The 21958-nt window shown below is 45.9% G+C and overlaps 1 protein-coding gene across 1 annotated transcript in view; it reads left to right on the top strand.

Annotated features, from left to right (window-relative positions):
- The window catches only part of SYN3 (synapsin III), a 419700-nt gene that overhangs the window by 333443 nt on the left and 64299 nt on the right, over positions 1 to 21958 (top strand). The window contains exon 6 of the mRNA XM_047865448.1: positions 13159 to 13221. Coding sequence (XP_047721404.1) covers positions 13159 to 13221 — 63 coding nt within the window. The remainder of the gene's footprint in view (positions 1 to 13158; positions 13222 to 21958) is intronic.

Here is a 21958-nt window from a genome sequence, read left to right as displayed (position 1 = left end):
GAAGACAGGGGCTGGGGCAGAAATACCTCTGAATTGGCCAGGGGCCTCATCCCAGAGTTTAAGGCTTGGTTTTGTAGCCTTGGGTAAGCACCCTCTCTCTAAACCGCAGCTTCCTTATTTGTAAAGCAGAGGCAATTGCCTCCACCTTTTACATCCCGTTAATAACCATGGAGGTCAGAGCAAAGTGGGGATTGAAGGGTGTTAGCTGGAGACGTGACTCTGCGCAGGGTCTCTGCCTCTCTGACCTATTTCCTCATACAGTGAAGGAGCTCTGTTGTGCTGAATTGGTCCCTTCCCACGTCTGACCCCCTTGGGTAGGACAAGGTTCCTGTCAGATCAGGCAGGAGATGTGGTATAGTGTGATGAAGAAGAGTGGGCATCTTGGTGGCTGGGGTGACCCTCAAGGGCAGAGCTCCTGACTCTAGGCAAGGAAAGGGCTAGAATGACACTTGTCCATCTCTGTATTCAGGCTGAGTCATCACCTCAGGACATCCTTCCCCATTGCCAACATACATCCATGGACTGCAGAGTTTGGGCATTGTGGGTAACTCATGAAACCCTTGCCAGCCTTTACCATGGAAACCTAGATTCCTCTTGGCAGGTGTCACCTTGGAAAGCCTGGAGCAGTGAGAGAGGAAGACACAATGGCTGTTGGAGAACAGCAAGAGGTTAATAATAACACCGACAGCCAGCATGGTTCTGGCCCCTCCCCACATTCACAGCTAAGTGCTTTACATATATTAACTCACTTTAAACTCTGAGGCAATCTATATGGAACATAATCTTTTTAGCTGTATATACCAATGCAGAAATTGAGGCACAGAAAAGTAAAGCAACTTGCCCAAGGACACAGCTCGGTGATGGTAGAACCCAGTTCTCAGCCCAGGCAACTGTACTAATGCAGCCTCCTCCACAGATGGAAGGAAGCAGGGTAGAGAAAAGGAGGGTGCCCTGTGGGGTCTGTACAAGGACAGAGATACCAAGAGAATACTAGGCACGGAATGACGGAGGTTCAGTACAGGGGAGAGGGCACCTCTACAAGTGGCTCAATCAGTACATGATGATAACGGTGATCGTGGGTCATACTGATAGCACCTATCATTGACACAGCTCTCAGCACTCTGTTTCTACATTCGTGCAGTGAATTCTGTCAACAGATGCTGGATACCTGCTGTGTGCTGGGCCAACAATGAACAAAATGAATACTGGCCTTGCCCTCATGGAGTTCAACAAATAAACATGAAAATAAACATATAAGGGCAATCACAGTTTTAGCTTTGTTGATAGGATTTTAAAATCCACACGTCAAGGCTTCCTCTCTGAATGGCTTCAAAGTTAGTCATGAGCATTTGGAAAAAGAAGGTCATTTTCAGAAGGGAAGTGATAATGGTCTGGTAAAGGGGAAGGAGAACCAGGGTTAATCTCTCTTATTCTGCTCAAGGATACCCAATACTGGCATTTCTTGAAACTTTTTTCTTTGACTCCCAAACATTCCTCTATCTCAGCCCTTGTCTTTATCAACTTGTTTGTGGGACAACAAAGTCAGTAAAAATGTTCTACAAGCTGAGGTCTTGCTGTCTCCAATGATCTGGCTCAGGCCCTGTGCTTGCAAGGGCTGAAGAAAGAGTGGGGGTGAAGCAGACAAGGTTTGATCCACCCAGGAGGCAGATGCCTGCAAGTTGGTGTTGGTTTGCCAGTAAAAAATCCTCTTCCCTTGCAAATAATTATAAATTCATGAGATGCCCAGCTGGATAATTCGTTCTGATCCAAAGTATTATCCTTGTTCATTGAAACTTGCTAAGACATTCATTTGCCCTAGTGGTTTGCAGTCCCTGGAAATACACATCCAGGCCATTCCAAGATGTATGGGGGCACCTGGGTGGCTCAGTCGGTTAAGCATCTGACTCTCAATTTCCGTTCAGGTCATGCTCTCACGGTCATGAGATCGAGTCCCACATGGGGCTCGGCGCTGGGCGTGAAGCCTGCTTCGGATTCTTTCTCCCTCAATCTCTGCCCCTCCCCTACTCTTTCTCTCTCTCTCTCTCTCTCTCTCTCTCTCTCTCTCTCTCTCCCCCTCTCTCTCTCTCAAAAAATAAAAATAAATAAATAAAAATCAGGCACTGACACCTGATGGATGAACCTGAAAACTATGATGCTAAGTGAAAGAAGCCAGTCACAAAAGGTCACATACTGAATGATTCCATTCATATGACATTTCCAGATCATGCAAATCTATAGACACAAAGCATTGGCTGCCAGGGACTAAAGGGAAGGATGCCTGGGGAGTGACTGCTAATGGGCATGGGGTTTCTTTTTGAGTGACAAGAATGTTCTGGAATTAGATAATAGTGATAATGGTTGCACAGCTCTGTGAATATCCTACACTGAATTGTATACTATGAAATGTGAATTTTATGGTCTGTAAATTGTACCTCAATAAAGCTGTTATTAAGAAAAAAAAAAAATTCCAGGCACTATCACTGCAGCTATGATGGGTCAGATCTCACTGTTTGTTTGTTTGTTTGTTTGTTTGTTTTTGAGAGAGACAGAGACAGAGCACAAGCAGGGGAGGGGCAGAGGGGCAGAGAGAGAGGGAGACACAGAATCTAAAACAGGCTCCAGGCTCTGAACTGTCAGTCCAGAGCCTGACACAGGGCTCAAACCCACGAACCATGAGACCATGACCTGAGCCGAAGTCAGATGCTTAACCGACTGAGCCGCCCATGTGCCCGCAGATCTCACTGTATTAAACAGAAAACTATGTGATATTTATAGGATAAAAAACAGGCAGCATGCAATCATGAGAGGTTGAATTTATTTCCACACAAGAAAATAAGTATATAGAGTCATTCTTTATATAAGGAATATCAGAGTGACCCATTAATCAATTTCATGATAATTTGTAATTTCAAGGCAACTTTTTACAATAAATAATACAGAAATGAAAAATTTTTAAAAAAACTTCATAATTGCATCCAGTGGTAATTAGGGATTGTTTTCTTCAATTGATTTTAAATGAATGCTAGTTCAAATGATCCCTGGAGAATTTCTGGCTGGGATCCAGCTGTTGGTAGCATGTATTTGACATACAAACTCAAATCTTCACAATCATTTAATTGCTGGTGTGCCTCTTCCCATTTACAGACAAAGCAGCCAAGACCCGAGGGGCTAGGAAACTTGCTCGAGGGTGCACCTATAGGAACTGACACCAACAGTATTTAAACCCTAGTCTGTCTGGCTTCAAAGCCGGAGTTCGCTCTTCTTCCTTACGCTTCCCTGAACCGAAGAAGAGAGTATCTCCCTTTGCTTATAGCCCCAAGTAAGCAGTACTTATTCCGGGTACCAGCAGTGTACCTTTAGCCAAAACTTTAGGTTTGTCTTTAATCTTAAGACATTGCATTGTGAGCATAAACTGAAACAAAGAAATGCAGGTACTAGAGCTGTGCAAATATGATATTTAGCTATTTTCTGAAGTGACTAAGAAGAGGAACAATATTCAGGATCGTCAGACTTGTAACGGTCCCACCTAGAAATGGAACCTGGAACAGCCTCGAATGGAAGAAAATTACACAGAGAGGCCAGGGGGTTGGAGCTGCTGTGGCAGCATGTGTCCACGGGATTCAGAGTGGTCTTAGACACTTTGAGCCATTCAGACCATCCCAGAGTCTCCCTGGGGACACTGTGTGAGCAGTGAGCAGCGCCCGGGAGAATCCTCACGGGAGACAGGCTGGCGGCCGGAGCCTGTTCTGTGCCATAAACATCACAGGGGCAAGAACAAGAAAAGCCTATCTGCGGACAAATATTGCCATCCTATCGCTTTGTTTATTTTTGACGATTCCGTTTCTCAGGGAAACAGGAAATGTAAGAGAAAGGAATGTTTGTATTTTGGTAGGGCAGGTTTAGTTAAATTCTTCTAAATATGCCACCAGTATTTTTCCAAGACACACTAACTGTAGGAGGACATGATGCAGAGGGTTCAGAGGTGGGATTCCAAGGGCAGAGAGCGTTAAGCAAGGGCGGTGAAACCACAGACCTCACTCAGCAAACATTTCCAGGGCCCCTCCTGTGTGCCAGACCTGGGTCTAGGGCAGTTGTGAGAATGAAGAAGGCAGGTGGGGCACCTGGGTGGGTGGTGGGGCCACTGACTGAGGTTAGGAGAAGAGAGTATTTTGGAGGGGAAGTTTATGAGGTTGCTTGGAAATGTTGAGTTGGAGATGCCTGTGAGACCATCCCCGGGCTGGGTTCAGGAAGCAGGTTTATAATTCAGGAGAGGCCTGAGGGTTCAATGATAAGCAACAACAGACACAGACGCACAGCTCCTTATGGAGCTTATAGTCCAGTGAAGGAGTTACGCATTTGTCCAGCAATTACACAGATAAGTTAAAAATGGCAGAAGTGCTAAGAAAGAGAAAGACGTGAGCAGGCCATGACTGAAGCAGGGAGGTGGGAGCCAACTTTTTGGGTAAGTGACATTAGAGATGAGATCTGAAGCATGGCTCGGAGGAGCAGCGACAGTGTTCCAGGCAATGAGAACAGCATGTGCAAACACCCTGTGGCTGGAAGGAGCAAAGCTAGTATCAGGGTCAGAAAGAAATCCAGCAAGGCTGGGACAGAGAGGCTGATAGGGGAACATGGGTGAGATGGGGATGGAGAAGAAGACAGGGACCAGAATCCTCAGAGTCCTGTAAGCTGTTGTCTCCGCTTGTTTCAGTCATCTGGGTGGTAATTTATGGGTTTGTCACAACATTATAAAATTGGAAAGGACTGTCAAAGGTCATCTTATCCACTCTCCTCTCTCCAGACAGGAGTGTCTTTGTGTGCAGTGCTTAAACTCCGAGGAGATTCCATCAGATACTACATACCAAGGTTAAGATTATCAAGCAGCTGTTGCGATATTGCTACTCTCTCACTTGAATGAATCTTTTTTTTTTTTTAATGCCCAAAACAAACCCCATTTCTGTCAAAGTCTTCATCATGCCCCCTACTCACAACCTGGGCATCAGGCTTCCCTCCCCTGTTTTCTCCCCTTCCTGTATATGAGGACTGACTGAGTCCTATCGATCAGCCTTTGACATCCCCCTGCCCAAGGACCCCCCAAGGCCCCAGTTGTGAAGGGAATAGGAGCTTGTGTGGTTTGCTGTCCTATGTTCCAGCTTGGACATCTCCTAACTCAGTGTAAGCCTCTTCACTGGCAGCGACTGTTTAATGACTGACATCTGTTATAATGTCAGTTCCTCGAGGATCTTCTGGTTTGGCAGATGAGCAGACTGAGTCACAGAGTGGTCAGTGACTTGCCCAAAGTCTCATGACCATAGGTGCTGGAGCTAGATATGAACTCTAGGGTCCTCTGGTGCCAAAGCTCATGCTGTCCCTGCATGCTCTGTACTGCTTGCTTACTGCAGTAGCAGGCTGCTGGCCCCTGCCCACCCACCCGGTCAAATCAAATGAGCGGACACAGTTCTGGGCACATGGGAAGCAAGCGCTCGATGGTGCATAGAATGATTATCCAGAAGCAGCACCATGTGGAAGCAGGGTGATGGGTTCTGACCAAATCCTAGCTCACCTGCTTTCTTGTTGAGTAATCCTAGTCAAGAAACTTCACTTCTGTTGGCCCTCATTTCCTGGTATGTAAAATGGGGCTAAAAATAGGAGCTATCTCAAAGAAGCGTCAAGATACTTAAATGAGGTGATATATGTAAAGTACTTAGCACCATGCTGGCTACATTCTAAGTGCTGCAAAAGTGGGAGCTGCTGTTACCATAGCCTCCAGAAGAGTCTTCCTAAACGTGTATATGTCTACCGTCTGCACACAAACCCTCAATGGCTGCCCAGTGCCCTCAGAATGCATCCCAACCTCCTCCCTCTGGTGTAAGGACCCCCAACCTTGCCACTCCCCATATTTCCACCCTCTGTCCCACTGCTTTCCCAACAAGGCTCTGCTCAAACCAACTTCATCAGCAACTTGTGCCCAAAATCTTTCTGACTCAGCCCTTCCGCACATGACATCTCTCCCTGTTGTGGGAGGCTTTGTCTAACACCCATCTGACAATATACTGCGTACCCAGCACCTACTATATGCCAGTCCTTGTGTGGAGCCTGGAGATACAGTGGTAAACAAAACAAGCTAAGCACCTTGCTTCATCAGAGCACCTACAGGGGAGCAGAGAGAGGAACACAAAGGAAATAAACATATAATCACAGTTGCTGCCTAGCACTATGAAGGGAAAGTTTAGGGTGTGATAGAAAAGACAACAGGAAGCACCTACTCTAGACCAGTGTCCAGGGGAACACTCTGGGGACAGAGAATTTCAATTGAGACCCCAAGTATGAGAAGGGATTGGCCTTGTCTTAATCTTATGTGTGTTCTTCACAGCACAAAACACAGTGCCAGCCTCATAGTTCTCACTCAATTAGTGCCCACTGAATTGATTAGAATTAATATTATTTTATTGATCATTAGGTAGAGTCTTTTAGAGACGGAGATCAGCATGTGTAAAGGCCCTGTGGTTGGAGGGAGTGTGGCCCATTCAGTAAAGAACTGAAAGGCCTGTGGGGTGGTACATAACTGGTAGGCAGGGGTTGAGGTGGGGAGGAGGGAGAAACACAAGATGAAACAGAAGAAGTAAGCAAGAGCTAGATCAGGCAGAGCCTTGCAGGCGTGGGATGGAGGTCCATCTCCTCACTGAAATCTTCCCAGACTTCTTTAGCCCTTGATTTCCTCCCCCAGACTCTTCCAGGACTCATTGTCTCCACTCTTAACCAGGAACAGACACTGAACGCATTGAAATCTCCAGAGCATCATGAATATAGAGGGGATTTCCTCCTTCAGGGGGAAGCTGAACCAGACCACTCAGGCCCCAGCTCTCCAACCCCGTGGCTTGAAAGTGAGGTTGATACAGCGCTGATCTGGACTCACTCTGCCCTGACTCCAACCCCCCAAGAGAACGGCCAGCATGAGTCCTAGGCCACCCCCACTTATTCTGGCTTCTTGGGAGACTTTTGAATAGGGCCCTTATCAGGGTGGGGATCTGTGGTTTCAAAAATTGATCTGCCCCTTCTAACAGGATGTCGGGCCTCTCACGCCATTGGACAGTGCTGAACTCTGGAGCACCCGGGGCATGTGAGCGGGACAAGGAGCCTGTGAGAGGCTGGTGCGGCCTCCCATCCCCAAGGGGACTAAATAAAGCTATTGTTGGGAAGGGAAGAGAGAAAATAGCCGACAAGATGTTTTTTGTCCTCTGTGACCTGTCTGTATTCAGGGGAGGGGCTGGCATGTTGCAGATGAGTGGAAATGGGAATGGCCTCTGAAGCCCATTTGAACAGCTTGGGAAGGGAAAGCTGGAAAGGGGAGGGAACATGGGAGGTGGTGGAGAAGCCCCACCAGTCCTTACCTGTCTGACCCTGGACACATGGCTTGCCTCTCATCTCTTCTCTGTCTTGTGGGGAGGGAAAGATGCTGCCATACATAAAGTGCCCAGCACCATCCCTTGTTGTTACAAGACACTCCATACATGCAGTCGTCATTAGCCTGGGAGATTATATGGTGGGCGGTCTCACCCAGGGTGCAATACCATGGCACAACCTTCATTTCCTGAGCTCTTGGAAACCACTGGAGAAACCTATCAGAATGTCTCCATATTCTGCTGATTGTCCCCCGTGAAAAGTTCTTGGCCTGGCCTCTAGGAATGAAGACACTGGTTTGTAAGGACACCTGTACAAAGATATTTGGTGGTCTTGCCTGCAATAGCACAGAGACAGAGACAGAAACAGACACACGGAGAGAGAATGTTACACAAATGTCTACTAACAGGAAAGTGGCTGATTGTGGCACTGTGTCCTGTAGAATATTGTGAAGCTTCAAACCATTGGGTTAAGGGGGTACCTGCCATCCTGGGACAGGGAGTGTGCATGGCACGATATTCAGCGAGGAGAGCCATTTTTGAAAAAACAAACATCAGCCTCAACCATGTATGTCCATATGTGTTTACAAACCTGAACATGACAAGCAGTGAGCAGGAGAACACATTAGATACACCAGGCAGGTGAGATCAGTTACTTGGGCTGGGGAGTGGGGGAGGGATATGAGAAAAATAAAAAAGATTTTGGCAAAGTAGGAAAAAACTTAGAGAAGACAGATGCAAAATTCTATCTCTAAGATGATTGCAGAATATCCCATTTTTTGTTTTTTTAATTTATTTAAATTCAAGAATATCCCATTTTTTAATTGGAATTCTAAATGAACTTTGTAAAGGAATACGGACCGATACAAACATTGATTTGGTTAGATGATGAGGTTGTGGACCATCCTCATCTTGAATTTCTATGGTCATTTGAAGGCTATTATTTCAACTTTTTAAAGCATCACTTTATTTATTTTTAATTTTTATTTTTATTTATTTTGAAAGAGTGTGTGAGCAGGGGAGGGGCAGAGACACAGAGAGACAGAATCCCAAGCAGGCTCCATGCTGTCAGTGCAGGGGCCTCAAACCCACAAACAGGGAAATCATGACCTGAGCTGGAGTTAAGAGTCCAATGCTTAGCCCACTGAGCCATCCAGGCACCCAGAGAGGCTTCCTTTCTTACGGAGACTTGCTCATGACTCCACCCACTCCAGACTTGCCCACCATGCCACCCTGTTCTGCTCGTTCATTGCACAGCCCACCCTCTAAAACAAGAGATCTTGTCTCAATCTTGTGTCCTGCACAGCATAACGCATAGTGTCACCACTTCGTCCTCACTCAATTCATGAATTTATTTGATTTGATATTATTTTATCGGTCGTTATAATTAAGAGAAAGAATTTATTGCACTCTAGATATGCACGTGGTCCCCAGAGAAGTGTGCCTTGATAGAGAGGGTGCTTGACTGAGAGCCAAAACTCATGGCCTTGACTTCTCGTTCTGTTGTATGGCACGAAAACAATCACTTTTTACTCTTTGGGCTTCAGTTTCTGGGAGGACACACACATGTGTTAGTTTCCTATTGCCACGGTAACAAATCAAGCACCTGAAAAGAACACCTCTTTATTACCTCACAGATCCGTAGATCAGAAGTCCGGGATGGCAGGTCAAGGTTCTCTGCTTAGGGTCTCATAAAGCCAAAATCAAAGTGCCAGCATCCTGCATTTTCTCCAGGAGCTCAAGATTCCCTTCCGAGCTCATTCCTGTTAGGGCAGAATCCAGTTCTTTGCCACAGTGTGCCTCTGGTCCCCACTTCCTGGCTGCCTATCAGCCAGAGGCCACCTTCAGCTCCGGCAGGCTGCCCACATTCCTTCTCAAGTGACCACCTCCATCTCAAAGCAGGAATAGTGTGCTGAGACTTTCTCATGCTTTGAATCTGTCTGCCTCCCTCTTCCACCGGCCTGCGATGGTTCTCGCTCTTAAGGGCTCATGTGATCTGATTAGGTCCTCCCAGATAATCTCTATACTTTAGGGTCATGTGTGCCATATGATGTAAAACAATCGTTGTAAGACTTCATATGATGATCTCATCAGCCTCCAGAGGTTAGAGGGGGACACCTCGGGGAGAATTCCTAGAAATTCTACCTACCACCACATGGCCACGTGGGGGTATACAAGATGATTGCTAGGTTCTTCCAGATTAAAAGTGCACAGCCTTTAATTACCTCTGATTATTCCCTCTGGCATAGCCCCCCCGATTTTCCTTTGTTGGATTTCATTTCCCCCTCTGCCATACTATCATATACTACCAAGCAGCAGCCTCTAGCTCTCCTTCCTCTTCCATCAAGGTCTTCCTTCATCTCCTTACCCCACAGAGCAGGTGTTAGCTCCTTCCTCTGCTCAGTCCTGCTCTACACTTTGAGTTCGAACCTCCCCTTGGCGCTAAGCAGTTTTACACCCCTCATTTCATTTCTTCTTCCCCCCACACAGCCACATGAGTTAGGCATCATCATTCCCACTTTGCAGATCAGAGAGCTAAGTTCTGAAGAGGTTAAATATCTAGCCCCAGATGAGAGAGTAAGTTTAACTGCAACATCCACTTTCTTTCCAGTACCCGTCAGTGTGTGGGGAGATAATCAGGCCGGGAGAGGAGGAGGGGGAGACAGAGCACACCCGTTCCCCCTCACCTCCCATTCCACCTTACAATGACATGGAGATGAAGCCCCAGTAGTGACCTGGGCAGTTCTTGGACTGCTGGAGGTCTCCAGGGTCTGAGTGGATGGCTGGGTGTGACAGCTCTACTGGGGAACAAAAGCCACTTGGTGAAAATCCATCGATTCATTTTACTTCACATCCCTCGAGTTGGTAAAATGCAGGTCTTTCCAACCTCAAGTGTTGGGAGCTCTTTCCCTGCCTGTGAAAGCATAGTCAGTACAGCCACTTTGGCGACCAAATTTGGCAATATTTGGCAAAAATGAAAGGAGCATTGCCCGGCCCCAGCAATTCCAGTCCTGTTACCCCTGCCCCAGAGAGACTCCCCTGCAGGTGCAGAGGGGATGGAGTTCAAGAATGTTTGTACTAGTCGAGGGGCACATAGGTGATTCAGTCGGCTAAGCTTCTAACTCTTGGTTTCGGCTCAGGTCATGATCTCACAGTTCATGGGTTCAAGCCCCGCATTGGGCTCTGTGCTGACAGCACGGAGCCTGCTTGGGATTCTCTCTCTCTCTCCCTCTGTCTCTGCTTTCTCTCTCTCTCTCTCAAAAATAAACATTAAAAAACAAATGTTTATACTATTATTATTTATCATTGGAAAAATAGAAATCGCCTAAACGTTCATCAGCAGGAAGTGAACAAATGGTAACGTGTTCATAAAATAGCAATAAAAATGAACCCACACTAGATAGATGGGCACACGTGAATCTCACAAACATAATGTGCAAAAAGGGTTGTCAAGAATAGATTCTTTTGATGCCACTTACACAGAAGGTTTAAAATTGTGGAGTGTGTGTTGTTTGAGAATCATATGTAGTAATTAAAATATGAGTAAATGCAAGGCAGTGATAAACATAGAATTTGTATAATGATTATAACCTCTGGGCAGGAGGGAGGGAGTGTGATAAGAAGGCATATCAGGGGCTTCATCTGTGTGGGCAGTGGTTTATTTCTTAAGTGAGGGGGTGTCCATGGTATTGCTCCCTAAGTCTTTTTTCATCTGTGAAATATTTTATAGTAACTATTAAACTATCAAGTAATCACCACGGGGAAGATGGTTATCACAGAACAGTAAGTGGGAGGAACAGGAAGTGAAATTGGGTATTCACTATACTCACAATGTAGAGCAAATGAAAAAAAAATATGGATTTATAAAAAAGAAGATCAGCAGATAATACACGTCTGAGGGTGATTTTTATTATCTTCTGTGTAATAACAACATAACACTTTATTATATTTTCCAAACTTTTTATAGTGAGTACATATTGCTTTTGGACTCAAAATCAAATATTGCTCTTTAAAAAAAAAAAAAAACATGCATTTGTTCTTTCTAGGCACCAAGATATGATCAATGGTAGCCGAAATTAAGAGGGAAATTTTTTTACTCAACATCTACTGCAGGAAGCCCTGAGCCAGATCTTAGGGGAAACAGTTCACATCAGGCTTAGAGGTCTGACAGGCCCAAGTTCAGGTCCTAATTCCACCCTTTCCCAGCACCTACCTTGAGTCTCAGTGTCCTACCTGTGAAATGGCGATTTAAAAACATGGGGCGCCTGGGTGGCGCAGTCCGTTAAGCATCCGACTTCAGCCAGGTCATGATCTCGCAGTCCGAGAGCTCGAGCCCCGCGTCAGGCTCTGGGCTGATGGCCTGGAGCCTGTTTCCGATTCTGTGCCTCCCTCTCTCTCTGCCCCTCCCCCGTTCATGCTCTGTCTCTCTCTGTCGCAAAAATAAATAAACGTTGAAAAAAAAATTTTTTTAAAAACATACCTCCCCTGCTTGCCTGATGGAGCCCCTGCGTGCGTAAAATAAGACGAGGCCCATCGAATGGCTCTGGGACCCACAGCGGACCCTTCCATGGCACCTACAGCCTCACCTCCAGGTCAGACTAGACTCTGGGCACCAAGAGAGAAGAGCCAGGCACTCCTCTCAAGGCACCCAGAGAGTCAGGATGGACAGCACTGTCAGGAGACAAGCCAGGACAGAATGACCAGCACCAGAACAGACAGCACAGAGAGTAACATGATCACCCCTGGCTGGGTTGATCCAAGTAGGGGGAGTGATATTATTACAAAATAACTGAAAGGATGACCTTTGCCCTCAAATACCTCCAAACAGACTTCCCGACACCAAACAAACACATCTCAAGCAACATAGGAACAGAATGAAGGAGGAGATGCCTAGCCTGGGTTTGAACCTAGTGCCCTCACTTCCCAGTAGAGTGACCACGGGTATGAATAGGTAAGCACCTCATGTTTGGAGTGCCCTCTCTTCCTCTGTGTCATAAGGAGAAGCATGTATGCCTCTAATAGGTCTTGCTGAGAAGACTGGGCACCTTCCCTGGGTCAGGCAGTGTTCTTGGAACTGAGGATTCTATAGGGAGCCAACTAGACAAGTAATGTGGCTCTCTAAAGGAGATGATACAGGACAGTCACTCAGAACAGCGCCCAGCACTGTGCGACCAGCAAATGTGTGTGCCCATGTGGGCATGACCACTATTATTAAGACACCCACTAGGGTGGTCTGGATAGGGACTGGGGGAGGGAATGAGTTTCCAGATACTTGAAGGTTTTTTTCAAGGATAACGTAAGGCAGAACCGTGATGGAGTAATGAAGCTTTCATTCGCTGAGTACTTACAATGTAAAGATTTCCATGTAATAGCTTGTTTGATTCTCACAGTAACCCTATGGGATGGATACTCATCATCCCCATTTTACAGATGAGGAAACTGAGCCACAGATCCTTGCAGAGCTTGTCTGTGGTTGCACAAGTGGTAAAGCCAGGATCTGAAAGCTTCCTACCGTCTCTCCAGAATGGTGGGTGCCCCAGGCAGGCTGGCTTTAAATACTCAGAGCTTCCTTTGGAAGCCCAGTTCGCTGGCATGTAGGGTGTTTGAGCAGCAGCAGAATGACCATCTGTCAGAGCATTCTTGTGGGGATTCCTGGTAATAGCGGATGACTGAATCTTTCTCCAGAACAGGTGGTGCCCAGAGTCTTGGTGGCAATGCTTTGGGATGCTAATGAGCGATTTCCTCTGGTCTCTTACAGCTCACAGCCCCACACTTCCCTGTGGTGGTCAAGCTGGGACACGCCCACGCCGGAATGGGAAAGGTATGAGAAGCAGCTCTTAATACTCACACTAATATTCACACAGCCTCCCCAGACTACTTGTTCCCCTCTTCCTCTGTCCCCCTCCAGCCCCACCTTAGCTCAGCCACCCAGAACAGTGTTAGAGGAGCCCAGGATGCAGGATGCACCCCCTCCTCCCCACCCCACCTTCCTCTGAGCTTGGAGCCTCTCTCCAGCTCGGCCTGTACCTGCTGAACCCTACCTGGATTTGCCAGCTTAATTGTTTCCTGTGATGGTGCATTTGGGGAAATGGATGTGAAGCATATTATAGACGAAGATGCCTTTGTTCAGTCATCATCTCCACAGCTACTCTCTAAGCTCATGTCTTAGTCATCTCCCTGCCACTTACAGGGCTAGTACCTAGAAGGAGGCGAATATGTATGGCTCTGTGGAGGAAACCCCTGGAATCACTTAGCTTCTGCAACAGTAAATCATATATTGGACACAGTCACAGCTGACAGAGCATGACAAACTATATTCGTCAGATTCTTTCAGCTGCAAGTATAGAAACTCAAAATCAAGAGGCAAAGGATAATTCATTGGTTCAAGCCACCAGGAAGTCTGGGATAGTTCTTGATAGGTTCAGGCAGAGCTGGATCCAGGAGCCCAAAGGATACCATCAGAGCTCAGTCTCCTGTATTTCTTGACCCTTTTGTCTCTCCCTAGTATTTACTTATTTACTTCAGGTAGTGAAGGTGGCTGTGGGTGGCCTACCCTGGTCCCCAAGCTCACTGTCCCAGAGGAAAAAGGACCTTGTCTCTTTCCAGCGTCTCTGTATAAATCCCATGGAGGGACACTGGTCAGCTTTGCCTGGGTTCCTGAGCCTAACAAGTGCATGCGGAGATGTTTGCAGCCCCACTTGAACTGTGTGGATCAGGGTTCCCACAGGAAAGGGAGATGTTCTCCTAAATAAGAGGGCTGGGAATGTGGGGAAGTGTGGGGGCTACCACAGGCCACCTCTCAAGCCTCTGGCTCAAATAAATACAAATCTTGATCTGGGTGGGCCCGGCCCAGCCATCAATAATCCTGCACCTGGTACCTTTATTCTTTTCCATCCTATTATGTCTTCTGTGCCATCTGTTCCCACCTAAAGTCCACCTCCTTCAGGCAGCAAAGAGTGCGAAGGGCCAGATGGGTCAGGGCCTGACTCACGGCTCTGACATTGGTGTGAACTTGTACCAGTTGCCATCTGACCTCTCTTGGCCCTTCTCTGTCAAATGGCAATGATCCTAACAACCATCCTTAAAATGAGTCCTCCTTCTAAAATACTACATCTTCCAGGGCGCCTGGGTGGCTCAGTCGGTTAAGCAACTGACTTCGGCTCAGGTCATGATCTCACAGTTCGTGGGTTCGGGCCCCGCGTCGGGCTCTGTGCTGACAGCTCGGAGCCTGGAGCCTGCTTCGGATTCTGTGTCTCCCTCTCTCTCTCCCCCTCCCCTACTTGTGCTCTGTCTCTCTCTCTCTCTCTCTCTCTCTCTCTCTCCCTCTCAAAAATTAATAAAATGTAAAAAAACAATTTTTTACATATTTTTAAATAAAATAAAATACTACATCTTCCTGAAAATACACACCATGAGCGCAGGGATATTGCCTATGTGTCCACTACCATCTCCCAGGGCCCAACATGGCCCCTGGTGCCCAGTGGCCCCTCAGCTTTTTGGGCAAGTGGATAGATGAGTGACTCCCTCTTTAGACACCTGCCCTCCTCCCGATCCCTCCTGTACCCCTGCCACTGGCTAGAGCCCCTCCACTCCACTGAGACTGCCCTCACCATAGTGCTCAGTGACCCTCTGTTGCTGAGTCAGCGGGCACTGTTCTGTCCATATAAGAGCTGACCTCCCTGTATCACTTAAAGCTGCTGGCCACCCCTTCTGTCCCAAAACTCCTTCTCCAGTGGCCTCTGATCCATGCCCCTGTATCTCCAACTACCCCTCACAGTCCTTCATGTCATTTTCTTGCTGCACTATCTTTAATGTGTCTGTGCCCGCAGCACACGTGATCTAAGCGCTCGTCTGCTCTCTCAGCTTCTGCAGCCACCTGCATGCCAAGTCCTCCGTCCCATTTCCCAGCCAGAGCCCAAGCTCTTATATCCAGTTCCCTCCACTCCATCCCCACCTTGTCTCCCGTGGAAACCTCAGGCTCTAACTGTCCCGGCAGTGTGCTCCCTGTCCTGGTCTTTCCCGTCTTCCTCCTCCTCCTCTTCCTCCTGGGGCCATCTCTGCAGCAGGAATTGCCAGCCCCTCTGTTGTCTCAGAACAGAAATCTTGGAGTCATCTCCCTCCTCCATTTCCAAACGGTTGTCAAGTCTTGTCATTTGCCATTGTTAAAGTTTCTCAAACCTGTCCCTTTCTTTCTGCCCACTGCCACCATCTTGGACAATTCTGGTAGAGTTAGAGACTTCCCAAGAATTAAATTTTGTTTCTAAGACTTCAAATAATCCCAGACAGGAAATACTTAAAGACACTGATTCATGCTTGGGGGAAGGGGTGCTCTGAGAAACTCAGGCCCAAAGGGATTCCCAAAACATGGAAAGGAAGATGCATACATATCCAAAGATAAAAAGTGCCACCGGCTAGAATAAACCAGGGTTTGCAGAAGTGCTGACATCAAGGGAAAAGGGCTTTTCTCCTTCAGTTTGGAATGAGAAAACTATCGGGAAAGGCCTGGACATGCCGACTGAGCAGATGATGTCATATTCGTGTCTGAGAGGGAGAAACACAAAATTGGTACCTTCTGTGGTAGTTTGACTTCTCTCAAGGAAGAAGATTGTCTTCCTGGAGACCAGCAGGGAGAACGTTCCTAAGAGGAAACTAGTAAAGAGGTTACCAGTGGACTCAGTGTTGTTGGAAATCCACCTAGGTCCCCACTGACCCATCTTCAGTTATATTTTGCTCCTTTGATCATATATATTGATTAGCACCTCCTCAGTGCTGAGAGTCAGAAGATGGACAGGACCTAGTTTCTGCTGTCAAGGAACTGGGGAGACAGGCACCTCAATAGGTAAAATGTGTGTTGCGAGTCTGATAGAAGGGTGTGCAGTGAGTATGGAGATTGAAGAAGAGAGCTTAATTCCACCTAGAGGATGGAAAGGTGGAAAGAAGTCCCCTGCCTGGGGAACTGTACGTGGTTTGCTGTGCATGGAAGTAAAGGGAGTTCTAACAAACAAGACAAGAGATGGACTGGTACTCTCTTACAAAGAATAGAGGCTGTCACAAGACACAGAAATCAACAGGTAGTGAAATGCTATGCAGTCTGGGGAGCACTCAGGTAGGAGGTAATCATGGGGAGCACCCTGAGTTCTTTAGAAATCAGGCCAGACCAGTGGTTCTTATGGGGGAGGGGAATCCTGGCTTCCAAGGGGCACTTTTGGTTGTCACAACTGGGAGCGGGGGTGGGGGGGGGGGAAATGATACTACTGTCATCTGGCATCTACTGAGTAGAGACCAAGGATGCTGCTGAACATCCCACAACGCCTAAGACAAGCCCACAACAAAGAATTACACAACCCAAAATGTCAATAGTGTCAAGGTTGAGAAACCCTGGACAAAACTAATTTCATTTCCTTTGTTGAAAGCTTTACCAGTCCAGAAACCAGAGGAAGCAGTGGTTATTACAGAGTTCAACATGCTTCAAAGTCTGTTCCAAAGAATTATAATTATTCAGATGTTAAAGCCTATTTTGGTCAAATAGGCTTGGAAAATGCTGTGTTAAAGTAAGTTTTTAGTGTGGAACTTAAGAGTCATAAATTTGCTTATATACATTGTTGTGGTAAAAGAACATGAAAGGCGTGCTGAATTTCCCAGACGTACTTGACCCCAGAAACCTTTGACCATTTTTTGTATTGTGTCCTTTTGTTAATTTGTAAGAACTCTTTACTTACTCAGTACCTTAATCTTTCTCATACTTTGCAATTATTCTTCTCCATTTGACAGTTCCATGCCTGTTTTATTATTCAGTTTTTCAGCATTTTTTTTAAGTTATTTTTTAACGTAGCCAAACGTTTCCATGTTTGGGAGGCCACGTGTTATAGTGGCTAAGGGTATTGATGTGAATCTAGGTTACACACCTTGTTATGAGACCTTAGGTAGGTTACTTAGCCTCCCCCACCTTAGTTTCTTCATATGTATAATGAAGATAATAACAGTAGCAACCTTATAAACTGGTTGTGAGGATTAGGAGATGTTATGCATGTCAAGCACACAGCTCAGTGCCTTGGAACACAGTGGGACTCAATAAATTGTAGCTGTCATGAGTATTAAGAATGTTTAGGGGTGTCTGGCTGGTTTAGTCAGTAAAGCATATAACTCTTCATCTCAGGATCATGAGTTCAAGCCCCATGTTGGGTGTAGAGATTACTTAAAGATTAAAAATTAAAAAAAAAAAAAAGAATGTTCAGACCTGCTCTGGGGACCCAAAATCCAAATGAAGTCAATAAAGGAGATAAGAGTAACCAGCATCATCTGTCAGGGACTCTATTTCATTTGGCTGTAATTTCAGTATGAGTCAGATCAGTAAGGAGTTGCCAAAGCCTCTAATCCATAAATGGACAATAAATAGATGAAAACGGGCTCACCCTCATTAGTCATTAGGGAAATGCAAACTAAAACCGCAGTAAGATGCCATTGAATGACCACCAGAATAGCTAAAGTTAAAAAGATTAATAATGCTAAGTGTTGGCAAGGACATGGGAGAATTGGAGCATACACACACAGCTACTGAAAGGGTGAATCTGTACAACTGCTTTGGAGTACGGGTTGATATCACTCACTGAGAAGTGACGTAAAAGTTCTTTTAGGGATAGCCAGCTTAAATGCATGCATGTATACACCAGTGTTTACAACAGCTTGTTCATAATTGCCAAAACCCGGGCACAGCCCATGCATCCATTCATAATAGATTAGATAAATAAATTAAAGTATATTCAGACAAATAGAAAGCTACCAGCAATGAGAATGAATGAACTACAACTATATATAACAGCACGCATAAATCTCACATGCTTATTTCATTGAGTGAAATAAGTCAGATACAAAAGAATGCCTATTTACATCCTTCCATTTATATAAAATTCAAAAACCAGGGAAACTAAACTGTAGTGTTAAATGGGGCACATATTTAGATTTTAAATTTTTTAAGAAAATTATTACCATAAAAGAGTAGAAGTTACCTTTGTGGAGGACGAATGAGTGGTATTGGGGATGAGGCAAGAGTGGGCAAAGTTCAGGGCCTTGACTTGAGTGATGGTTATGTGGATGTGTGCTTTGTGATAGCTCGTTGAACTGTTGCCTTTGTACTATGCAGTTCTGTGTATATGTGGTGTATTTCAAAGTAAAGTAAGGTTTAAACATTGTAATCCACTCTTAGGACCTATTAATGGAGACCTGATACCCAGAACAAAGGGAGAGTCCTGCACTGCCCTGGTCAGTCCATGGCCAGAAGATTGTATTGGGTTCTGGGCTGTACATCCATTCTGGATGTTTGAGAGAGCCGCTGATGAATGAGTGTGTCCTGGGGGGAAATGCACTCAGCGGTGAAGGCAAGGGGCATCTAGCCTGGAAGCACTAGAGACAGTGTCGCCAGCATCTTCAGAAATGTGGAGAATTGTCATGGGAAGATGGATGGGACCAATTCGAAACTGGGATCAAAGTTAGGAGGAAACAAACAAATGTCAACTGTGTCGATGACACAGCTTTGTGAACATTAATGAAATGGACGGTCCTTTAGGTAAGAGGTTCCCATCAATGCAGAGTCGGAGCAAGGATGAATACTTACTGGGAGGTTCCAAGAGAATTTAAACATCATGTGAGATGTTTGAAACCCCTGAAATTGAGTCAGTTCTGTGTATATGTTTGTGTGCAGATATGGTACGAACTTTCTGGGTGGGAAGGGGTCCATAGTTTCTTTCAGCTTCTCACCCTTCCAAAGGTTAAAACACCTTGAGATGATTCCTACATACCTTCCAATGATGAGAATCGGTGGTTACTGTCAGAGGATTAGAAGTCAACCTCAAGGCTAACTGCCAGTATAATGTGGGGGTAAAGTTTACAGAATCTGGAATCAGGGTTTTGGGTTTGGGTCAAGATTTACCGTTTCCTAACTGTGTGTCCTTGGGGATGTGTTCAATATCTCTGTACCTCAATTTTCCCATCTCCAGTATGGGGACAATATCGCCCTCCTGGAGTTATAATGAGGATAAAATAAACCAATCAAGCCTTGGGAGGGTGCCTGATAAACACTCAGGCGATAGGAACTTTTAAAACCCACTACAAATATAAACTGTTATTCTGATTACTTAACTGCTTATCTCGGCAACATCCCCTGGAGAGGCCAAACTGACAAGCTAACTCCGCCCTGGGACTTGCCTTACCCTCATTTCATAAAGTCACAGACTCCCACGGCTTGAGTCCTGACACCTCATCCAGAAGATACGAATGTGGGGCCCCAAAAAGGAGAAGCCTCTTGCTCAAGGCCACACAGTGAGAGAGCATCCCCAAGAACAGAACAGGAAGGGGAAAGAAAGACCTTTGAGATTCTTTGAGCCTGTTCCTTATCTTTAGAGATAAGAACAGTAATAACAACAGTAACCTAATAACCACAGTAATGATAAAAGCTAATGCTTTATAGAGTTTACTCTGTGCGGGCACTGTTCTAAGTGCTTCTTATATATTCACTTATTGACTGTAGTCTTTAAAACTACCCTATGAGGTAGGTACAGTTGGTATCCTCACTTTACAGATGAGGAAACTGAGGCATGGGAAGTAAGTGGTGGAGTTGGGGTACAAGCCCAGTCTGGTTCTAGCACCTGAGTTCACAGAGGTGAAGGACATTGACAAGGTCATAGGCTAATAAGCCCAGATATTCTAACACTTCCTCCAGTGTATACAGAGTTTGCTGTCCTTCTCATTCTGGAGTGGGGAGTGACAGGGTTGAGGTGTCCCTGCATCTATCTGGTCTGGAGGATCGAGGTGGCAGCTCCTAAACTTGAGGCTCCCGGCAGCCAGGCGGCTTGCACACCCCTCTTGGCTACGGCTGCTACTGTCTGCAGCTCTGAACAACCAGGACTCTGGTATCATCTCTTGGGCTGACTCACTCAGTAAGCTTCCCCCAGTACCATCCACTTTTCAAGTAGGAGTAGTGGGCCAATAACACTGTCCGGAGAAGGAGGCTAGAAAATGAGCAAATGGACAAATGGAACCCAGGGGAACAGTTAAGAAATCAGAAGGTTCCCCAGCACCTGGGAGACTGCCAGAGAGCTCAGGAGAAGCCAAAGTGGGTGTGAGCATGGGAAGGGAGCCAGCCAGCAAGGTGTTCCAGGGAAGGAGTGTTCAAGGTCCCTGCCCGACTATGAAGGGGGACAGGGAGGGACCCTCACCCACTGCACTGTCCTCCCTGTCAACTCCCACCTCCCCCATGTCTTCTCTTACCTACCCTGCCACTCCCTTGAGACAGCCACTGGCTTCATTTATTCTCTGCTTCTCTTGAGCAAAATGGGCCCTTAGCAGAGGGTCTGTCAGTCCTTTACACATGAATAAAAATCTCAAGCACTGAGCTCCTTCTCACAGCCTCTGGCATGAGGTTGTCCGCTCGACAAGCACAATATATACCGCCATTCTCATTATTCATGCATTCCATGTGTACAAATTCACCCACTCACTAAAATTTATTTGTAATCCCAAAATCAGTTATCATGGCACTTTCATGGTCATTCACCGACATGTGCAGAGCAGCAAATAATGAGCTCAAACAAGGCAACACTCTGCCTTATTTCAGTTCTGGTACTATACACAAATGTCCTCTTCTCCATCTATTTGGAGCCACACTTACACATTCTTACACTTTTTCGTAGTGATTTCATTGTTTAAAATACCCCACACACACACACACACCACACACACACACACACACACACAAGTGTAGGGCTGAAGTGCTGTCTAGTGCAAGAAGTCCTAAGTTCAAGAAAGCTGTGATGATTCTTATTGGGGGAAAAGAAAAAGTATGTGTTAGGTAAGTTTTGTTCAGGCACGAGTTATAATGCTGTTGGCTACTAGCTCAGTGTTAATAAATCCACAATATATGTTAAATAAGATGGTTTTAAACAGAAACACACATAAAACAAAGCTATGTATTGATCAATTGATGAAAAGGCTTGTGACCAGAGGCTTTCAGGAACCCTGTATGTCCCCTAGGAGCGATAGTTCAGTATTCACTAAATCAGTATTTGCTGCAATGTTATAGAACATAACTACCACAAATAATGAGGTTCAACTCTGCGTGCCCGTGTGTGTGTGTGTGTGTGTGTGTGTGTGTAGTATTTGTACATACATGTGTGTATCACACACACATACATATATATTCTGGAGAGTCCTAAAGGTCTCTTTCTTCTTTTGGATGCCAAAATGCCAAGATTCTGAGCACAAACAGAAGCAAACTAAAACAGCCATTTTATGACTCTGTCTACCCTGACGTTTGTCATGTTGAAGGCAAAGTCACCTGGGTTATCAACTCATTTTTCTCATGAGGGCTTAAGGCTTAGATCTCTACTGGTGGCATTTCCCCTGCCAATTCCCACATCCCTGAATTGCTCTTGGTTGGCCTGGGTCCTCCAGTCAGCCCGCATTTCTGAGGCCAGCAGCATCCACCTGGGCAAGTTGTTGAAACACATAAGTGCTGTGTGTCAAATACGTGAAATAGTCCTGATTTTCCTCACCCCATCACTTGG

This window comes from Prionailurus viverrinus, chromosome B4, assembly GCF_022837055.1.
Source record: "Prionailurus viverrinus isolate Anna chromosome B4, UM_Priviv_1.0, whole genome shotgun sequence".
Classification (NCBI taxonomy): domain Eukaryota; kingdom Metazoa; phylum Chordata; class Mammalia; order Carnivora; family Felidae; genus Prionailurus; species Prionailurus viverrinus.
This window is presented reverse-complemented; position numbering and strand designations above follow the sequence as displayed.